At 37.8% G+C, this 15,130-nt stretch overlaps 4 protein-coding genes across 4 annotated transcripts in view; 2 read left to right on the top strand and 2 right to left on the bottom strand.

Annotated features, from left to right (window-relative positions):
• LOC306869044 (vascular cell adhesion protein 1-like) overlaps positions 1-15,130 on the bottom strand; it is a 709,597-nt gene that overhangs the window by 393,540 nt on the left and 300,927 nt on the right. The window lies entirely within an intron of this gene.
• LOC306869064 (hemoglobin subunit beta) lies at positions 1,618-2,469 on the bottom strand. Its single transcript, XM_079415648.1, has 3 exons — positions 2,293-2,469; positions 1,960-2,182; positions 1,618-1,856 (listed from the first exon to the last, which is right to left on the bottom strand). Exons 1-3 carry the CDS (start codon positions 2,382-2,384, stop codon positions 1,725-1,727), a joined length of 447 nt encoding a protein of 148 aa, XP_079271774.1. The 5' UTR covers positions 2,385-2,469; the 3' UTR covers positions 1,618-1,724.
• On the top strand, positions 3,238-4,104 carry LOC306869066 (hemoglobin subunit alpha). Its single transcript, XM_079415650.1, has 3 exons — positions 3,238-3,409; positions 3,577-3,784; positions 3,881-4,104. The coding sequence occupies exons 1-3, from the start codon at positions 3,315-3,317 to the stop codon at positions 4,007-4,009; spliced, it is 432 nt and encodes a 143-aa protein (XP_079271776.1). The 5' UTR covers positions 3,238-3,314; the 3' UTR covers positions 4,010-4,104.
• LOC306869065 (hemoglobin subunit beta-2-like) lies at positions 11,890-12,696 on the top strand. The gene is made up of 3 exons (XM_079415649.1): positions 11,890-12,042; positions 12,139-12,361; positions 12,471-12,696. The coding sequence occupies exons 1-3, from the start codon at positions 11,951-11,953 to the stop codon at positions 12,597-12,599; spliced, it is 444 nt and encodes a 147-aa protein (XP_079271775.1). The 5' UTR covers positions 11,890-11,950; the 3' UTR covers positions 12,600-12,696.

Genomic DNA, 15,130 nt, shown 5'->3' with positions numbered 1-15,130 from the left:
TCCTCACGTGCAAATTGTGTTGCGTATTTGTTTTCATATTTAATTAATTTATAATCATTTATTCACATAATCATTTTATAATCAGCTCATTCACATGATTTATTATTTGATTATTTTTTATCATTTATCATATAATTTGAGTATTTTTTATCATTTATTTCTATATAAATGTTTCTATATTTTATATCAGTCTCTTTTTTGGTTTTACCCAAGTCATTTCTGTTGTGACACTATGTAATGTAATGAAACACTACACAAAAAGACAGGCAATGAAGTATCAACGAAAACAAACAGCCCTCAGTTTATTTGACTATAAACCAATTCAAAACATATAGATATGAAAACAAAGACCAATTCACTACTCGGTTGCATTGTAAGCAAATCTATGCAGGGGCCTGTCAAAGCGAGTATACAAGGGGAGAGGCAAGACCAGGGCTGCGTTTCCCAAAACCATCGTAACTTAAGTAGTACTTGAAAATCTTCGTAGATCTACGAGTGCTCTGGAGAAATTGTAAATCCCTACGTGCATCTTAAGAAGACAGAATTATGAGGTCACCTGCAGGACAGTCGGCAGATTACACCTTTAATTTATTCAAGTGCAATGTGATAATAATTAAAGCTTTTGATTGTACTTTATTGTACACTTTATTATTCGTTTTTTTGTTTAAATGAATTTATAAATGAAATAAGTAAAAATGGTAGAAAACAAAAAATGGAAATACACATTTAAATTAAACGACTGAAAAAAAAGTATCTGTCAATGACGAAAACCAGCCATTTATTGGACCCGGAAATAACGTCTCTACAGGTATTACAATAATATACAGTATAATATTAATCTACAAGTATAATATTAATGTACTATTTATAAAATATATAATATAATATTAGTATATATAGTAGATTAATATTATACTTATCACTGTTATATTATATTATCCGAGCTATCTGGAATTAGGTTAACATTTCAATAAACGAGCGTGTACTACAAATACGAGCCATTCTATAAATTGACATTTCAGCACTTCACAAACGGATAGCGACTCCTGCAGCACTTAAAGCACGGCTACATGCAGTTAGTTGTGTTAAGTGCATTTTTGGGAAACGCAAGTGAAATAAGAAAGAACGTTAGTAAAATGACTCGTAAGATTAATCGTTATCAAGAAACCCGGCCCAGAATAGTACACCAAAGTAGGCTACTATAAATAATACACCTACAAGTGAATTTGCATTATTGCAGTAGCACTGTCAGGATTTACAGTACCACCATTAATGCCCTCGGGCAGCAACTCAAATAATTATAGAGCTATTAAAATTTTGAAACTATGCTGTAGAGCCACTGGAGGTTGTGATAATTATTATTATTTTTTTTTATCAATGCATTTAAGCGGTTAACACCCACAGTGTCAAAATCTATCATAACTGTCTTTGAAAGGCTTACTTATAGAAATAAGTTGCTGACTCATTAAGTCAAGTCGACAAACTTGCTAAAAGTTAAGAACAGAATTATTTCCCAAGTTATCATCTAAAACATGTTTCTATTTAAGAGTTTAATTCTGATCATAGACTGCTGGTCAGTGTTTTTTTTGGAATAAATGGAAGCAAACAACATTAAAGTGCTTTTAACATTATTTTATTGATCTTATTTTATAAGAGTTACATCTTTGTGTGAACAGCTCCCGCAATCTTCTGTATTACAGCTGGTGTTTATTGGTGATGAGACTCTAGTGGTACTGTCTGCACAGAGCGGAAACGACGACAGACAGAAACTTCTGCCAGGCCTCCTGGACTTCAGCACTGAAACCAGAGGGGCCAAACTTCATAGCAGCGCACACGGTGATGCAATCAGCCAGAAGCTGTAGAACAAGAGATGTATTAGGTGTCTGTTTTTCCATAAAGATGACAACAGTTTTCTATATTTACATCACGTAAATATTAGTTTTACTTGCAAAACCCTACCTTGAAGTTGTCGGGATCCACATGCAATTTCTCAGAGTGCATCACACTGAGTGCCGTAAAGGTGGCCTTGATGTTATCCATGTTCTTGATGGCTCTCTCCAGACCTCCCATCACAGTCCTCCCGTGACCTGCTACATTGGGGTTACCCATGATCGCAGCGGGGCTTGACAAGTTTCCAAAGGTGGCGAAATATCTCTGAGTCCAGGGATACACGATCAGACACCTTAAACAGAATAATAAAGAACAACATTAAATAAACTGCATAGTTGAAATAATCTAACAGGGAGAGAATCTTTATAGAATGTGTCTGTAAAGAATGTGATGCAATGATACCTGGCCAGGGCCTGAGGTCCGAGTTCATCTGGCTTGATCTTTCCCCACAGGCCAAGGATGGCACTTCGCTCAGCATCTGACCACTCAACCATGTCTACGCTTTAGGGTGTTTAAGTCCAGCAGGAATCACTAGTAGAAATTCAGAAACCGGAGTACAATTTATTGATGTGTGATGTCTCCGCCCATTACAAGAGTAAAGTCTTATTGGGTAATTTCTCCGAGCAGGTGACGCATACATGTCTGGACATCCTGATCGGACACCGTCCAAAAAAAAAAAAAAAAAAAAAAAAAAAAAAAGGTCTTGTAAGATGTCCTAAACATGAGTAAGCTTTTTTCTGCGTCCAAATTGTTGTTGATCAAATATATCCACAACGTTTAAAAAAATAAAAAAACATTGTAAGGGCTCATTACAATTAAATGTAGTCATTTTGTGAAAAAGCAAAATGAAAAATGAAACACTAAAGCACCGTTACAAATAGGTATTTTGATAACAATATACGGCCAGACAAACGCAATTATATTACAAGCGTTTTCAGTTAATGATGATTTTCAAATAAACTTTATTATTCGAAATAAATTTCATGCCATCTTGTCATGTCATCTTTTCTGAGAGTTCAGTCACCATTTATTAACGTTTTGAAGCAAAAATAAATAAATAAATGAATACTAGGCTACACAAGTGGGATCAGTTGATTTGAACATTGTGTTAATTCTGATTCATTAGTTTAAAATGGTGATTAAGTGAGAATAAAAACTATTTTATTTGCATATAGGCTACTTAAGCGCCTGAAGGATGTGAAAAGAAAATCGTTATCTCAATTAAACAAGAAGCACCAAATTGGCACGTTTTTGATTGGACAACACACGTTGGGGATCAGCAGTAAGACGTTTAAGGGGTGTGGTTTGGACCGATTTGACGGGTGTGCCCTTCCTTAGTTTTATATAAAAAGTGGGACAAAATCTTGTATTCGCCAACATCTTTTTCTGAAGACAATCTAACTTGAGAAAAAGAAGACGCAGCAATGAGTCTCTCTGATAAGGACAAAACAAATGTGAAGGCCTTATGGGGTAAGATCAGCTCCAGAGCAGATGATATCGGCGCTGAAGCCCTCGGCAGGTAATACTGAATTACTGTCTTCCTATACAAGTCTATGTAACAACTTGTACAATAACTTTGCAAAATAACATAAAGAAGTTCATATTTTGATTTATTCGAGTACCTTACAGTATAGCCTAGCTAATGTTTAGATCACCGAAATGATCAATGTTATTATTTCCTTTCAGAATGCTGACCGTCTACCCTCAGACCAAGACCTACTTCGCTCACTGGGCTGACCTGAGCCCTGGGTCTGCTCCTGTGAAGAAGCATGGCAAGGTTATTATGGGTGCTGTCGGCGATGCCGTTTCAAAAATAGACGACCTTGTGGGAGGTCTGGCCGCCCTGAGCGAACTTCACGCTTTCAAGCTGCGTATTGACCCGGCCAACTTCAAGGTACACCTTGACAAAACATACCAGGTGTAATTTAAGACTTCCCATCATGGACCTGGTATAGTCATGGTAATGTGTTTCTGTGTATTTCTTTTCTAGATCCTCGCACACAATGTCATCGTGGTCATCGGCATGCTCTTCCCTGGAGACTTCACCCCAGAGGTTCACGTGTCAGTTGACAAGTTTTTTCAGAACTTGGCCCTGGCTCTTGCTGAGAAGTACCGCTAAACTTCCAATGGGCGTTCATTCACTGTGCGGCACCCCTAAACAACTCGTGTGATGTCTGAATAAAATTTCTCAATAAAAGGCACAGAATTAAATGAGTCATGTCTTATTTTTATCTATTTGAATCGATCATAAATGTTTCCAAAACCTTTTGTCATCATAAACTGAAAGCCTTACATTGGATTCTTAGATATAGATATCCTTAAAATAAATAAATAATTTTTACCAACTTTTTTTTTTATTATTCGAAATGACTCAAAATTAACTTACTTTTACATAAACCCTGAACTCTCGGTTGATATACCTTTTGTACTGGCAGTTATCGGTTCCAAAAACGGAACCGGCAACAGGACGGTTGACTTGTTCAGATCTGCTACAGATCTGGCAGAATCCAGGTGTCAACTCAGAAGAAGAGCCATACTTATTTGACTTTTAAGTGCTATTTTTTGTGCATATATGGCCACCTGATTGGTTGTGCAATAATTTTAATCTTACTGTTTAATATTTAATTTAAGTATTTATTTGTTGTTGTGGAAAATATTGTTTATTTGATAAAGCCATTTTGCTTCCACATTTGTTGTGTCTCGATCTTTGCAAATAAACTCACCAAAGCTGCTCAAAGTTGGGCTTTTAAATGACCATCATGTGTATAAACTTGAGTCAACACGGTTCATGATTAGTCTAAAAATCGATATTCAAATATCAAATCACTGTAAGATCATTGGTTTCCGTAATATTTGCTGTGTCCGAGAGTCTTAGTACATAGTCAGAAAAATGAGAAATATGATGTTTGACGGGTTTCTTTTAGAAGGTTTTGCATCACTTCCTGACCGGGAGACCTCAAGCAGTACGGGTCGGCAGTAACACATCCAGCACCATCACACTGAACACTGGGGCCCCCCAAGGATGTGTGCTGAGCCCCCTCCTCTTCACTCTGCTGACCCACGACTGCACACCATCACACAACTCCAACATTTTCATTAAGTTTGCGGATGACACGACTGTGGTGGGTCTCATTAGCAACAGAGATGAGACAAACTACAGGAGCGAGGTGAGCCGACTGGCCGGGTGGTGCAGTGACAACAATCTCTCTCTGAACGTGAAGAAGACGAAGGAGATTGTTGTTGACTTCAGGAGAGTACACACTCAGCATGCCCCTCTGACCATCAACGGTGCGACTGTGGAGAGAGTGAGCAGCACCAAGTTCCTGGGTGTGCACATCACAGAGGACCCAATGCTATCTCACGGCAATTCGTACGTATTTTACGAGGTGGCTAATTCGTACGAATTCGTACGACCTCACTCGTACGATTTAGTACGATTTGTCTAAACCCCAGTGACGGTTAGGTTTAGGGGCGGGGTTAGGTGTAGGTCATTCGTACAAATTCATACGAATTGGCAAAAATCGTATGAATTTGTACGAGTGAGGTCGTACGAATTCGTACGAATTAGCCACCTCGTAAAATATGTACGAATTGCCGTGAGATCGGGCTGGAGGACCTCTCCTGGACTAACAACACTGTAGCACTGGCCAAGAAAGCACAGCAGCGTCTCTACTTCCTCCGCAAACTCAGAAGAGCCAAAGCCCCGACCCCCATCATGTGCACCTTCTACAGAGGCACCATCGAGAGCATCCTAACCAGCTGCATCACTGTGTGGTATGGCGCTTGCAACGCATCCTGCCGCAAGTCACTTCAACGAATAGTGAGAGCAGCTGAGAAGATCGTTGGTGTCTCTCTCCCCTCCCTCCAGGACATCTACAGCACCCGTCTCACCCGCAAAGCCCTCCGCATTGCAGGCGATCCCACCCACCCGACACACAGCTTCTTCAGTCTGCTGCCATCAGGGAGGAGACTGCGGAGTCTCCAGGCGAGGACCAGCAGACTGAAGGACAGCTTCATACATCAGGCTGTCAGGAAGCTGAACTCCCTCCCGTCCTTGCCCCCCCTCCCCTCCTTCACCCCCATTTAACACAGCAACACACTAGGAACTCTGACTCTGTGACCCCCCCCCCCCCCCCCCGACCAACAAACTGTGACCGGCACCTGTCACTTGTGCAGCATTGGCTGATCACTACCTATCCAACATTGACTGCAAATTACCTCTTAGGATAGTCTGACAAAAAGCTATCCGAACTTGTCACTTTAACAGACTGATAAGCTCTTCTTGCACTACACTCATAACAAAACAAAACAAAACAAATCTGCACAGTTTTGTTTTTGTACATTCAACTGGTTTGCACTCCATCTATTCTGCCATGTGCCTTATGCACTTTATCTATCTCTCTTTTTTTATTTTCTACAATGTCCTCAGACTGATAAGCTCTTTTGCACTACAAATATATCTACACAGTGTTGTTTCTATTTAACTGGTTTTGCACTCTATCTGCCATGCGCCTTATGCCACTTATCGATCTAATTCTTGTTTTTTCTACAATATCCTCATTTGTATATTTGTATAGTTGTATGTACATATGTTTAAACTGTATTCATCTGTATCTGAACGTGTTTAATGTTAACTGTATGCACCAAGGGTCTGAGAGTAACGCAATTTCAATTCTCTGTATGTATGTGCTGTACATGTGGAAGAATTGACAATAAAGCTGACTTGACTTGACTTGACTTGATCACAAATATGAAAAACTCTTGTTTTCAAAAGTCAATTTAAAATGCTTAGAGAGGTGCACTTTTATAAATGAATTATTTTGCCTCTATATTTTTGCCTTTAGTTAAAAGTTTCGGCATACGGTATATCTGTAATTTAACTACAATTATAGTACAATTTTGCAGTGCTTTTTACACCACAGCTTTAAACAAAACATTATCTAAAATTGATGAATTGTGAAATTAAAACTAATTCAAAGGAATTCTGTTACAGGCCTATATGAATAGACCGAGGATTAATTTAATCTATTAAAAATGAGCTACAGCCGTGAAATCACTATTATACATGAACACCATTCTTCCTGAAGTCAAAGTAGAGGTTGTCTGTGCACAAATATTAAGAATTTACAAAAAAAAAACAAGGGGGATAAAGAACTAAAAAATAAAAAATAGCGCTTAAATCAACTTGTTCTTGCTCATTTTGATATATAAATTCCACGTAAGGAATTTACGTGCTTTTTGTCATAGAAATGTCGAAATTTCATTAAATTATCAGAGCTGAACAGACAGGGTTGACAGTTTCTATAGCCTACTTGACCCACAAATATTGAACAAAACAGGACAGCGTATATGGCTGCATTTACCACAATTGTAAAAGTGTCTAGTAAACGTTGTTTTATAGTTATAGCTACTATGCTTTGTGTGTGTGTGTGTGTGTGTGTGTGTGTACTATTTTTTAACATGAGGATGTGGTTCATTTATTAACCACTATAAATTTATTTCAGTAAAATTGTAAAAAAAAAAATTGCATTACAGCTCATAGGTTGTAGCAACAATATTTTAATTATACAATAATTATTTTACACAGTTCAGGGATTAAAAAAAAAGGTTGTTTTAATAAATTTCTAAAGGCGACAACAAATTAGCAATTGCCTAGTTCCTGTTTTCAAAAGAAATATGCCCACTGGGGCTCGAGAGATATTTTATTTCTGTGTTATCACGATTCATCACACAATTCAGACAGTGAACACCCTTTTCTCTCTTGAAGGTATCAAAAATGTTTTTGAGCCTGCAGAGAAAATACGTAGCCCATTAAATGGCTCATTATTGTAAAAATATCTGAAAGACTGAAATATCTGATAGATAGGCTATGTTTCTCTCTTTTCTTTTCTTTTTCTGCACGGTAGCCGTAGTCATAAGATTTTTAATACAGTTTTTAATAATGTCCAGGGCTGCGTTTCCCGAGAACTTCGTTCTTAAATTGTAGGCTACCTTAAGCTGTACCTTATCGTTACGTGTTTCCCAAAACATTCTTAGTTAAGTACCTTCTGTAAGTCTTTCGTAAGCTTGGTCTGGACCACTCTTATAGCTATACCTTGTCACTTTTGACAGTTCACACGCCGACCGCAGAGCCATATAGCCTATTAAAACTTTAGAAAAAAAAAAAAATTTGCCGGCACAGCAGCTTTTAGATCTGTAGCCTACTTTACTTCAGTTTTTTTTTTTTTTTTTTTTTTGGGAAACTTATGACTTTAACTTCTCTATATTTGAAAGACAAATGCAATACTTTTTTCTCCACTACATTTCTATCAAGGTGCTCGAAGTAGAAAGTCGTTACTATGAAGCAGCTTTCTTCTCTAAAACGAGACTTTTTTTTTTCAAACTATCATCAGCAATCACTAGCATTTTTTAACACTGGCCATTGCAAATGTAATATTTATAACAACTGTGATATTGATACCAATTCAATAAGAAGTTAATATTGTGGCATATATTAGCTGAAATGAAATGTGGAGACTGTGACAAGATGATTGACAGGCCAGTTTACAGTGACAGGGTGCGTGTAACAGATGCGACAGAGCGGTCCTTTAAAGACGCAAAGCTTGCCTACTCTTCTACCAAACACTCAAAAGTGTGTACTTTTTCTTCACCAAAAGAGTACCTACTTTTAGGGCGTAGTATAAGTAGGCACATTGGGAAGCAGCAATACTTCCATTTGTACCCTGCGTTCCATTCGGCAGGGCTCATCCCTGTGCCCTAATCCCTTCAAAGGGTTTACCCTCCGGAGTGAGAGCTTCGAATTGTTGAAGGGTGCAGGGGACCAAACAACTGTTTCTTGAAGTGCCCTTCTGCGTCATTATATGGAGGCGGCGTCGTCATGCAAAGAATCAGCGCAAAGGATCATGGGGGCCCGAAGTGTCCATCAGTTGTACCCTTCGAAATCCTTCATTCCGAAGGGCCCTTTGAAGTGGCCAATTTTGAGCACTTCGGTTTGGAACGATACTTCAGTATGGCGGCCATGATTGTTTTCACTCCGAAGTGGGCGATATATCCCATTTGGAACGCAGCGTTCTTTCGCTCCATTGGACACATAATTGCAGTGAGCGCACTCTAAATAGTCAAAAATACGGTGGCCGAGAGAGCTCAGTGCGCTGCAACTTAAGAAAACACATGCAAAAAGAAAAAGCAGCAGCAAATCAAGAAAACATCTTCATCAGTTTGACAGCAGGTGGTGCGAAAATGCTCACAACGCAAACAAATAAAGAAACGCGCTGCAAATGCTCACAACCAAATATTTTTTTTTATTTGCAGCGCGTTTCTTTGTTTGTGTTGTGAGCATTTGCAGCACTTGTGTGTTGTCGAATTGATGAAGTTGTTTTCTTAATTAATGTTTTCTTGCAGGTGTTTTTTCAATTTGCAGCGCGTTGAGCTCTCTAGGCCACTGTACAAAAAGGTCTAGTACGGTAAAACTATCATAAATACAACCTAGTCTCATGTAATTTACGTACCTGGGTGCACTTTTTAGCGAGACACAAAATACGTACCAATAACTACATATTACTGCAGTTTCAGTTTCCTAAAGAAACAAACACTAGAGGCAGTAAAACTCAGACACCTTTTACTCCTTTTCACAAAAATTTACAGAGTTTTGATTAATAAAGCGTATTTTTCGCACAATTACTTTAAGAATATCATGTTACGACTTCAAAACAATATTAATATGCTGGGAGATTTGAAAATTGATGCTTTTGAATGTTAGCATTGCACATATTCAGCCTCGTATCTATGGGTTTTCATGGACAGAAAGTTTGTTCGGTAGCTCACGGAGTACGGAGCCAGAAGGCGAGGAGCTCCGGTTTGAATCCTGAGTAACTACGGTTTGACAAAACAGTTCAAATCTGCATAAAGGGAAGTTGAAATGGCACGGTTGCATCAACAAATACGTTTTTATACCAGTTTTGCATTTGTTAACGCTATCGGGTAGGTTTAGGGTTGGGATTGGTGTAGGGCATATTTCCAACACGATAGAGCATTAACTTTTAGGGACAAACCCCAGATATTTGAATTCTGAACCACCGCAGTACGTACCTGTAGCAAATAATAAAAACAGCAATACATACCTATATCAACATAATAAAAACGTGCCAGGGTTCACGTATTTAACCTGTGTTTTATCGCCACTCAGTGGACATTTCTCTTTGAAACTGCGGCGAAACGTGCAGTAAGGTACGTAAAACGGTGTCGCACAGAAAGTGCACAGAGGTACGTATTTTTATGAGACCAGGTTGCATAAAGGCCTACTTGTATTAGGCTGACATAAGCCTAACGGTGACATTAATTAAGGTTACAAGTGTAGACTATGTAATAATACAAATGTAGGCGTCTATTTAGCCTATATAATAAAAGGTATTTTATTTTCATATTCCAATATATCCATTAGATACCAAATTCAGAATGTTAATCAAATAAAAATGGAATTGAAACAGAGAAAGACTTTTAAAACTCTTTTAATTAGACAACTATTTTAAATCATTCTTGGTTTACTATACTAATAATTGATTGTATCTTTTATTTGGATAATTTCTTACTTTTATTCTGATCCCCTTTCTTTATAATATAGTCATGTTAGAATGCTATTTAAACTGTATTTTTGAAATTGAAAATTTTGTAATACTTGAAAATGTACCAATAAAAGGGGGGGGGGGGGGCATTCTTTACAAAACATTAGCTATGAAAAATACCAATTAAAATTGAACCCTGCAGACTCTCTCACCACAAGAGCTGTTTTCACACTCTGCCTCACCGCTGTGTGTTAGCAGAACATACGTGTCTGCCTGCCACAATATAAGAGACAATGAATGATCCGCGCTGACTTGATGTTTCCCTCATATATCGCTAAACTGTATATTACTATTTCATTCTGTTATTCTGTTAATATTTTAGACGACATTTTATTTCTATTTTTTATCTTTTATTTCATTTTATTTCATTTTGCACCACTTTTTCTTTGTAAATATTAAGTAGCCTACCTGCACTGTCATCATACTTTACATTGCACACATTTTGTACGCAGCCTAGCTGCCATTCCTTTGGCAATACAAATGTGCAGTTTGTCATGCCAGTAAAGCACACTTCAATTGAAATTGATAGACATTGGCGCCCCCTGCCGGTTAAAGTGGTGGACTGGTTAAATTTGTTAGACCTATATTAGCCAAGTTAAAACATATGGACGGCAGGGGTCGCTAAAAGACGTCGTTCTGTGAAGCAAGACTTTAACGGTCTAGACGTGCTATAGCCTGTTATTACCTCGCATGCCAAGAATATAATCAGAAAATAAAGCAAAATTGTCTTTATTAGCAGATTTGGTACTGTAAAAAGTTCTACGCACCTTGCACAATATAGGCTACTTTTTTATAGTAGCCTATGGGCTACTGAGATGTCGCCTCTTTTAATTACATTACGGAATTTTCGATAGGCCTAAATTATTCAGATTCTATTTTGATTAAGGAATCTGAAATGTAAAATACAGAAGTCATGTGTTCGATGTGGTAAACATGTCTCAGCTTAACTCTCACGGGGGAGAAAAGGAATTTTCCTAAATGAGAAAAAGGGTTTCTCTTGTCAGATATGAAGTCAAATTTCTCTGTTCAGAATTCCCTATATAAAAAATATTCTACCATGTATTATATTACTTATATATGCAATCGATATCATACGATTACAACAATTGTTCAATAAAAACGTTGCCATATTAAAATAAGTTATATAAGTTATTCATAGTCTCATTAGGCCTATTGTTGTTTCCATATCTCAGCTAAATATTGTTAGAATTAACTGCTTAGGTTTAGTCTTTCCAGAAGAGAAAAATAAGCTAAGATATGCATCTTTTGGGTGGACGTGGTTGATCTTGGTTGATCCAACCCATAAACATGACACCCAATAGCCTGCCAAGGGGTGGAGTGATGAAACGCATTTAAAAGCACCGCAATGAAACTCTTTCTTCACAGCACTCTTTAGCTTCTGTTTAAGGCACTTTGTCTGAACATCTAAAGTCGGAAACATGGTTGAGTGGACAGAATTTGAGAGGGCCACCATCCAGGACATCTTCTCCAATATGAACTACGACGTCGTTGGTCAGCAAGCTCTGGCAAGGTATTGAGTCCTGGCAATTACACGAACTTAAAGCGGACAACTAGTTTCTTTACTGTGCTCTAATAAAATGCTCTTTCTCCTCGTTCTGGTTTGTAGATGTCTTATCGTTTACCCCTGGACCCAGAGGTACTTCGGCAAGTTTGGAAACCTGTACAATGCCGCTGCCATCATGGGAAACCCCATGGTTGCTGCTCACGGTAAAGTCGTGCTGGAAGGCCTGCAAAAAGCCGCGAAGAACATGGACAACATCAAAGGCACCTATGCTGAACTGAGTGTGCTGCACTCCGAGAAGCTCCACGTAGATCCTGACAACTTCAGGGTAAGTTGACACTTGGATTACAAAATAATGTTTATTACTAAGCTTTGTTCTGACTTCAGTGTTCATGCATCCCTTCTGTCCATGACACTACACTTGTGTCCTCCCACAGCTTTTGGGTGACTGCTTGACCGTCGTTGTTGCTGCACAACTGGGCGCTACATTCACCCCTGAGGTCCAGGCCGCTTTTCAGAAGTTCCTCGCCGTCGCGATCTCCTCCCTTCGAAGACAGTACCACTAGAAACAAAACCTGCTTTGACTGTTACACAGAGGATCAGCTGATGCTTAAACAAAAAATGTGTTCTTCTGAGCTGAAGCAAATAAATTTTTCATTATTCAATATGCAGTGTACTGTGTGTGTGTGTGTGTGTGTGTGTGTGTGTGTACTGGTATGGTTTACCAGGACACAAATGTTTATAATGACATGGGTACTACAATGTAAATATGGTTTATGAAGACACTTCCTGTGTCCCTGTAAAACAAAACGCTTAAAAAACATACAAAACGGTGTTTTATGAAATTAAAAAATTGCCAGTCCTGTAAGGTTCCAGTATAAAGGTTTGTACAGTATAAAAACCATTACGCCTAGTCCCCATGAACCACAAATTCAAGTATGTGTGTGTTTGTGTGTGTGTTTTATATTCGAATGAATTAACAAATTATGTATCTGCAGCCAGCTTTTGATTTGAAAACAAAACAAATCTTTGGTATAAGCTAACTGATCATCTTTTAAAATAGGCACCAAGTTCGTTCGTATCTGATTACCTCTTTTATTAATAGACTATCAATATAACTTTAATAAGGTCAGATAGCTTCAGGCCTATTTCAAGTTTTATTCATATGAATTTGATTCAATAATTTAATAATTGACCTATCGGTAAGACCCTCCCCTCGAACGCAGACTTCGTTTTCAGCGCCATATAAACATAGAAGATCCGAAGCTCGCATCGTTTTTATGGGGTTGATGCTTCAAAAATGGAAAAACGATGTGCCTGGGCACCCCAGTGGTCCTTGTAACGCTGATTCCAGGTATCCTGAGAGAATAAGCAATATAATTTATTACATTTCCTAAACCCAAACAAAAACAGATCACCTAAGCATTCACCCCAATCCCAATTAAGACAAAAGCGTTCATTTTCTGGTTGTCATACTCTCATTAAGTTACGAATTTCATCTGCTAAAGCAGAAATTAATGTCATCTTGTGCTTTAGCAAGGTAGGCTATCTCTGGCTAAAACTAGTTAACGTTAAAGTAAAAGTCCATGCTAACATCCAAACCTATAGCAGACTGTTCTCGCGTCTTGTGTGTAGGGCAAAAACACACAAACGAGGTTCTACATTCAAACGAGGTCTCTTCATATTAAACTGGTTAAATGTAAATTAATATAATCTTACCCTGTGGTACACGAACAGTGTTGATCTGGGGTTTTTTCATCTGCAATAGTGATGACTATCTTTTTAGGCGTCGCGTTGCATCGCGCCGCGTAAATATTACCATGTCTGCATTTGTGATCGGAGAAACAACAAACAAACAGAGGTGGGTAGAGTACCCAAAAACTGTACTCAAGTAAAAGTAAAAGTACTTCTATAAATATTTACTCAAGTAAAAGTAAAAGTAATAGTCTGAATAGTTACTTGAGTAAGAGTAAAAAAGTATCGGATAAAAAAACTAAAAGTAGTTAGTAGTTACTTTGGATCATATACTGAATATAGTCTATTTTTATTTAGATATATAGATTACATTTATGTAATGTGTATGTGTATACACACACACACACACACACACACACACATTGCCGTTCAATATATATATATATATATATTTTAATGTAATTTATTTCAGTGCAAATCAGAATTTTCATCAGCCTTTACGCCAGTCTTCAGTCACATAATCCTTCAGAAATCATGTTGATTTATTATCAGTGCTGCTCTTTTTAGCTTTCTATTCATCAAAGAATACTGAACAAAATGGCACAGGTTCCAAAAAATATTAAGCAGCAAAACTGTTTCTAATACTTGTAATAAATGGATATATTATAATGATTTCTGAAGGATCATATGACTCCGAAAACTGGAGTAACAGCTGATGAAAATTCTGATTTGCATCACTGAATTAAATTATATTTTAAAGTAAATTAATTATGTATTATTATCCTATAACCTCTGACACTGAAACCTCTGAAAACCTCACATGACTGCTCTGAACATAACGAAACAAATGCATATTGACGGATCTTCTGTTCTGCAAAATGTAAACAAATGTAGCCTATATTTTTGCAAGCATAAATATTGTAAAAATATGAATATTAATTGTGTCTAGAACAGGCCGCGCGCCGCTGCGCAGAGCTAACGCGGGTTCCGCGGGTGTTCATTTCATACTCTGTGACAGTTTATTTAATGTATAAATTATACATTGTATTTAATGTAAGGTACATGTACAACAAACTGGTAATGTCATAGTGGTATCGTGGCCTATACCTGTGGAACAGTAGACAGCACACGCGGTGTTCATCTAATAAAAGATCTTCATATAGCTCAAGCAAACAAGCCTTTGCAGATTTGCTTTCAACTGACTGTAGATCCAAAGCCACGTCTTCATCGCTCTTGATGTTCTTAAACTCTCTGTTATCTGAGTGAGAACCGCTTCAGAGACTCAGCGCGTGCGGCAGGGAACTGAACGAATCATTCAAACTGATTCACGAACCGATTCACTGGTTTGCCAACTGGTTTGATAAAGCCTTTAAACGGAATCGACTCAAAAGTATGAATCATT

The sequence above is a fragment of the Barbus barbus genome (assembly GCF_936440315.1).
Source record: "Barbus barbus genome assembly, chromosome: 4".
Taxonomy (NCBI): Eukaryota; Metazoa; Chordata; class Actinopteri; order Cypriniformes; family Cyprinidae; genus Barbus; species Barbus barbus.
This window is presented reverse-complemented; position numbering and strand designations above follow the sequence as displayed.

Coding starts and splice junctions, on each gene's coding strand:
- LOC306869064 (XM_079415648.1), bottom strand. CDS start 2,384: ATGGTTGAGTGGTCAGATGCTGAGCGAAGTGCCATCCTTGGCCTGTGG. Junction 2,183..2,292: donor GGACCTCAGGCCCTGGCCAG/GTATCATTGCAT, acceptor ATTCTGTTTAAG/GTGTCTGATCGTGTATCCCT. Junction 1,857..1,959: donor TGGATCCCGACAACTTCAAG/GTAGGGTTTTGC, acceptor CTTGTTCTACAG/CTTCTGGCTGATTGCATCAC.
- LOC306869066 (XM_079415650.1), top strand. CDS start 3,315: ATGAGTCTCTCTGATAAGGACAAAACAAATGTGAAGGCCTTATGGGGT. Junction 3,410..3,576: donor GGCGCTGAAGCCCTCGGCAG/GTAATACTGAAT, acceptor ATTTCCTTTCAG/AATGCTGACCGTCTACCCTC. Junction 3,785..3,880: donor TTGACCCGGCCAACTTCAAG/GTACACCTTGAC, acceptor TTTCTTTTCTAG/ATCCTCGCACACAATGTCAT.
- LOC306869065 (XM_079415649.1), top strand. CDS start 11,951: ATGGTTGAGTGGACAGAATTTGAGAGGGCCACCATCCAGGACATCTTC. Junction 12,043..12,138: donor GGTCAGCAAGCTCTGGCAAG/GTATTGAGTCCT, acceptor TCTGGTTTGTAG/ATGTCTTATCGTTTACCCCT. Junction 12,362..12,470: donor TAGATCCTGACAACTTCAGG/GTAAGTTGACAC, acceptor GTCCTCCCACAG/CTTTTGGGTGACTGCTTGAC.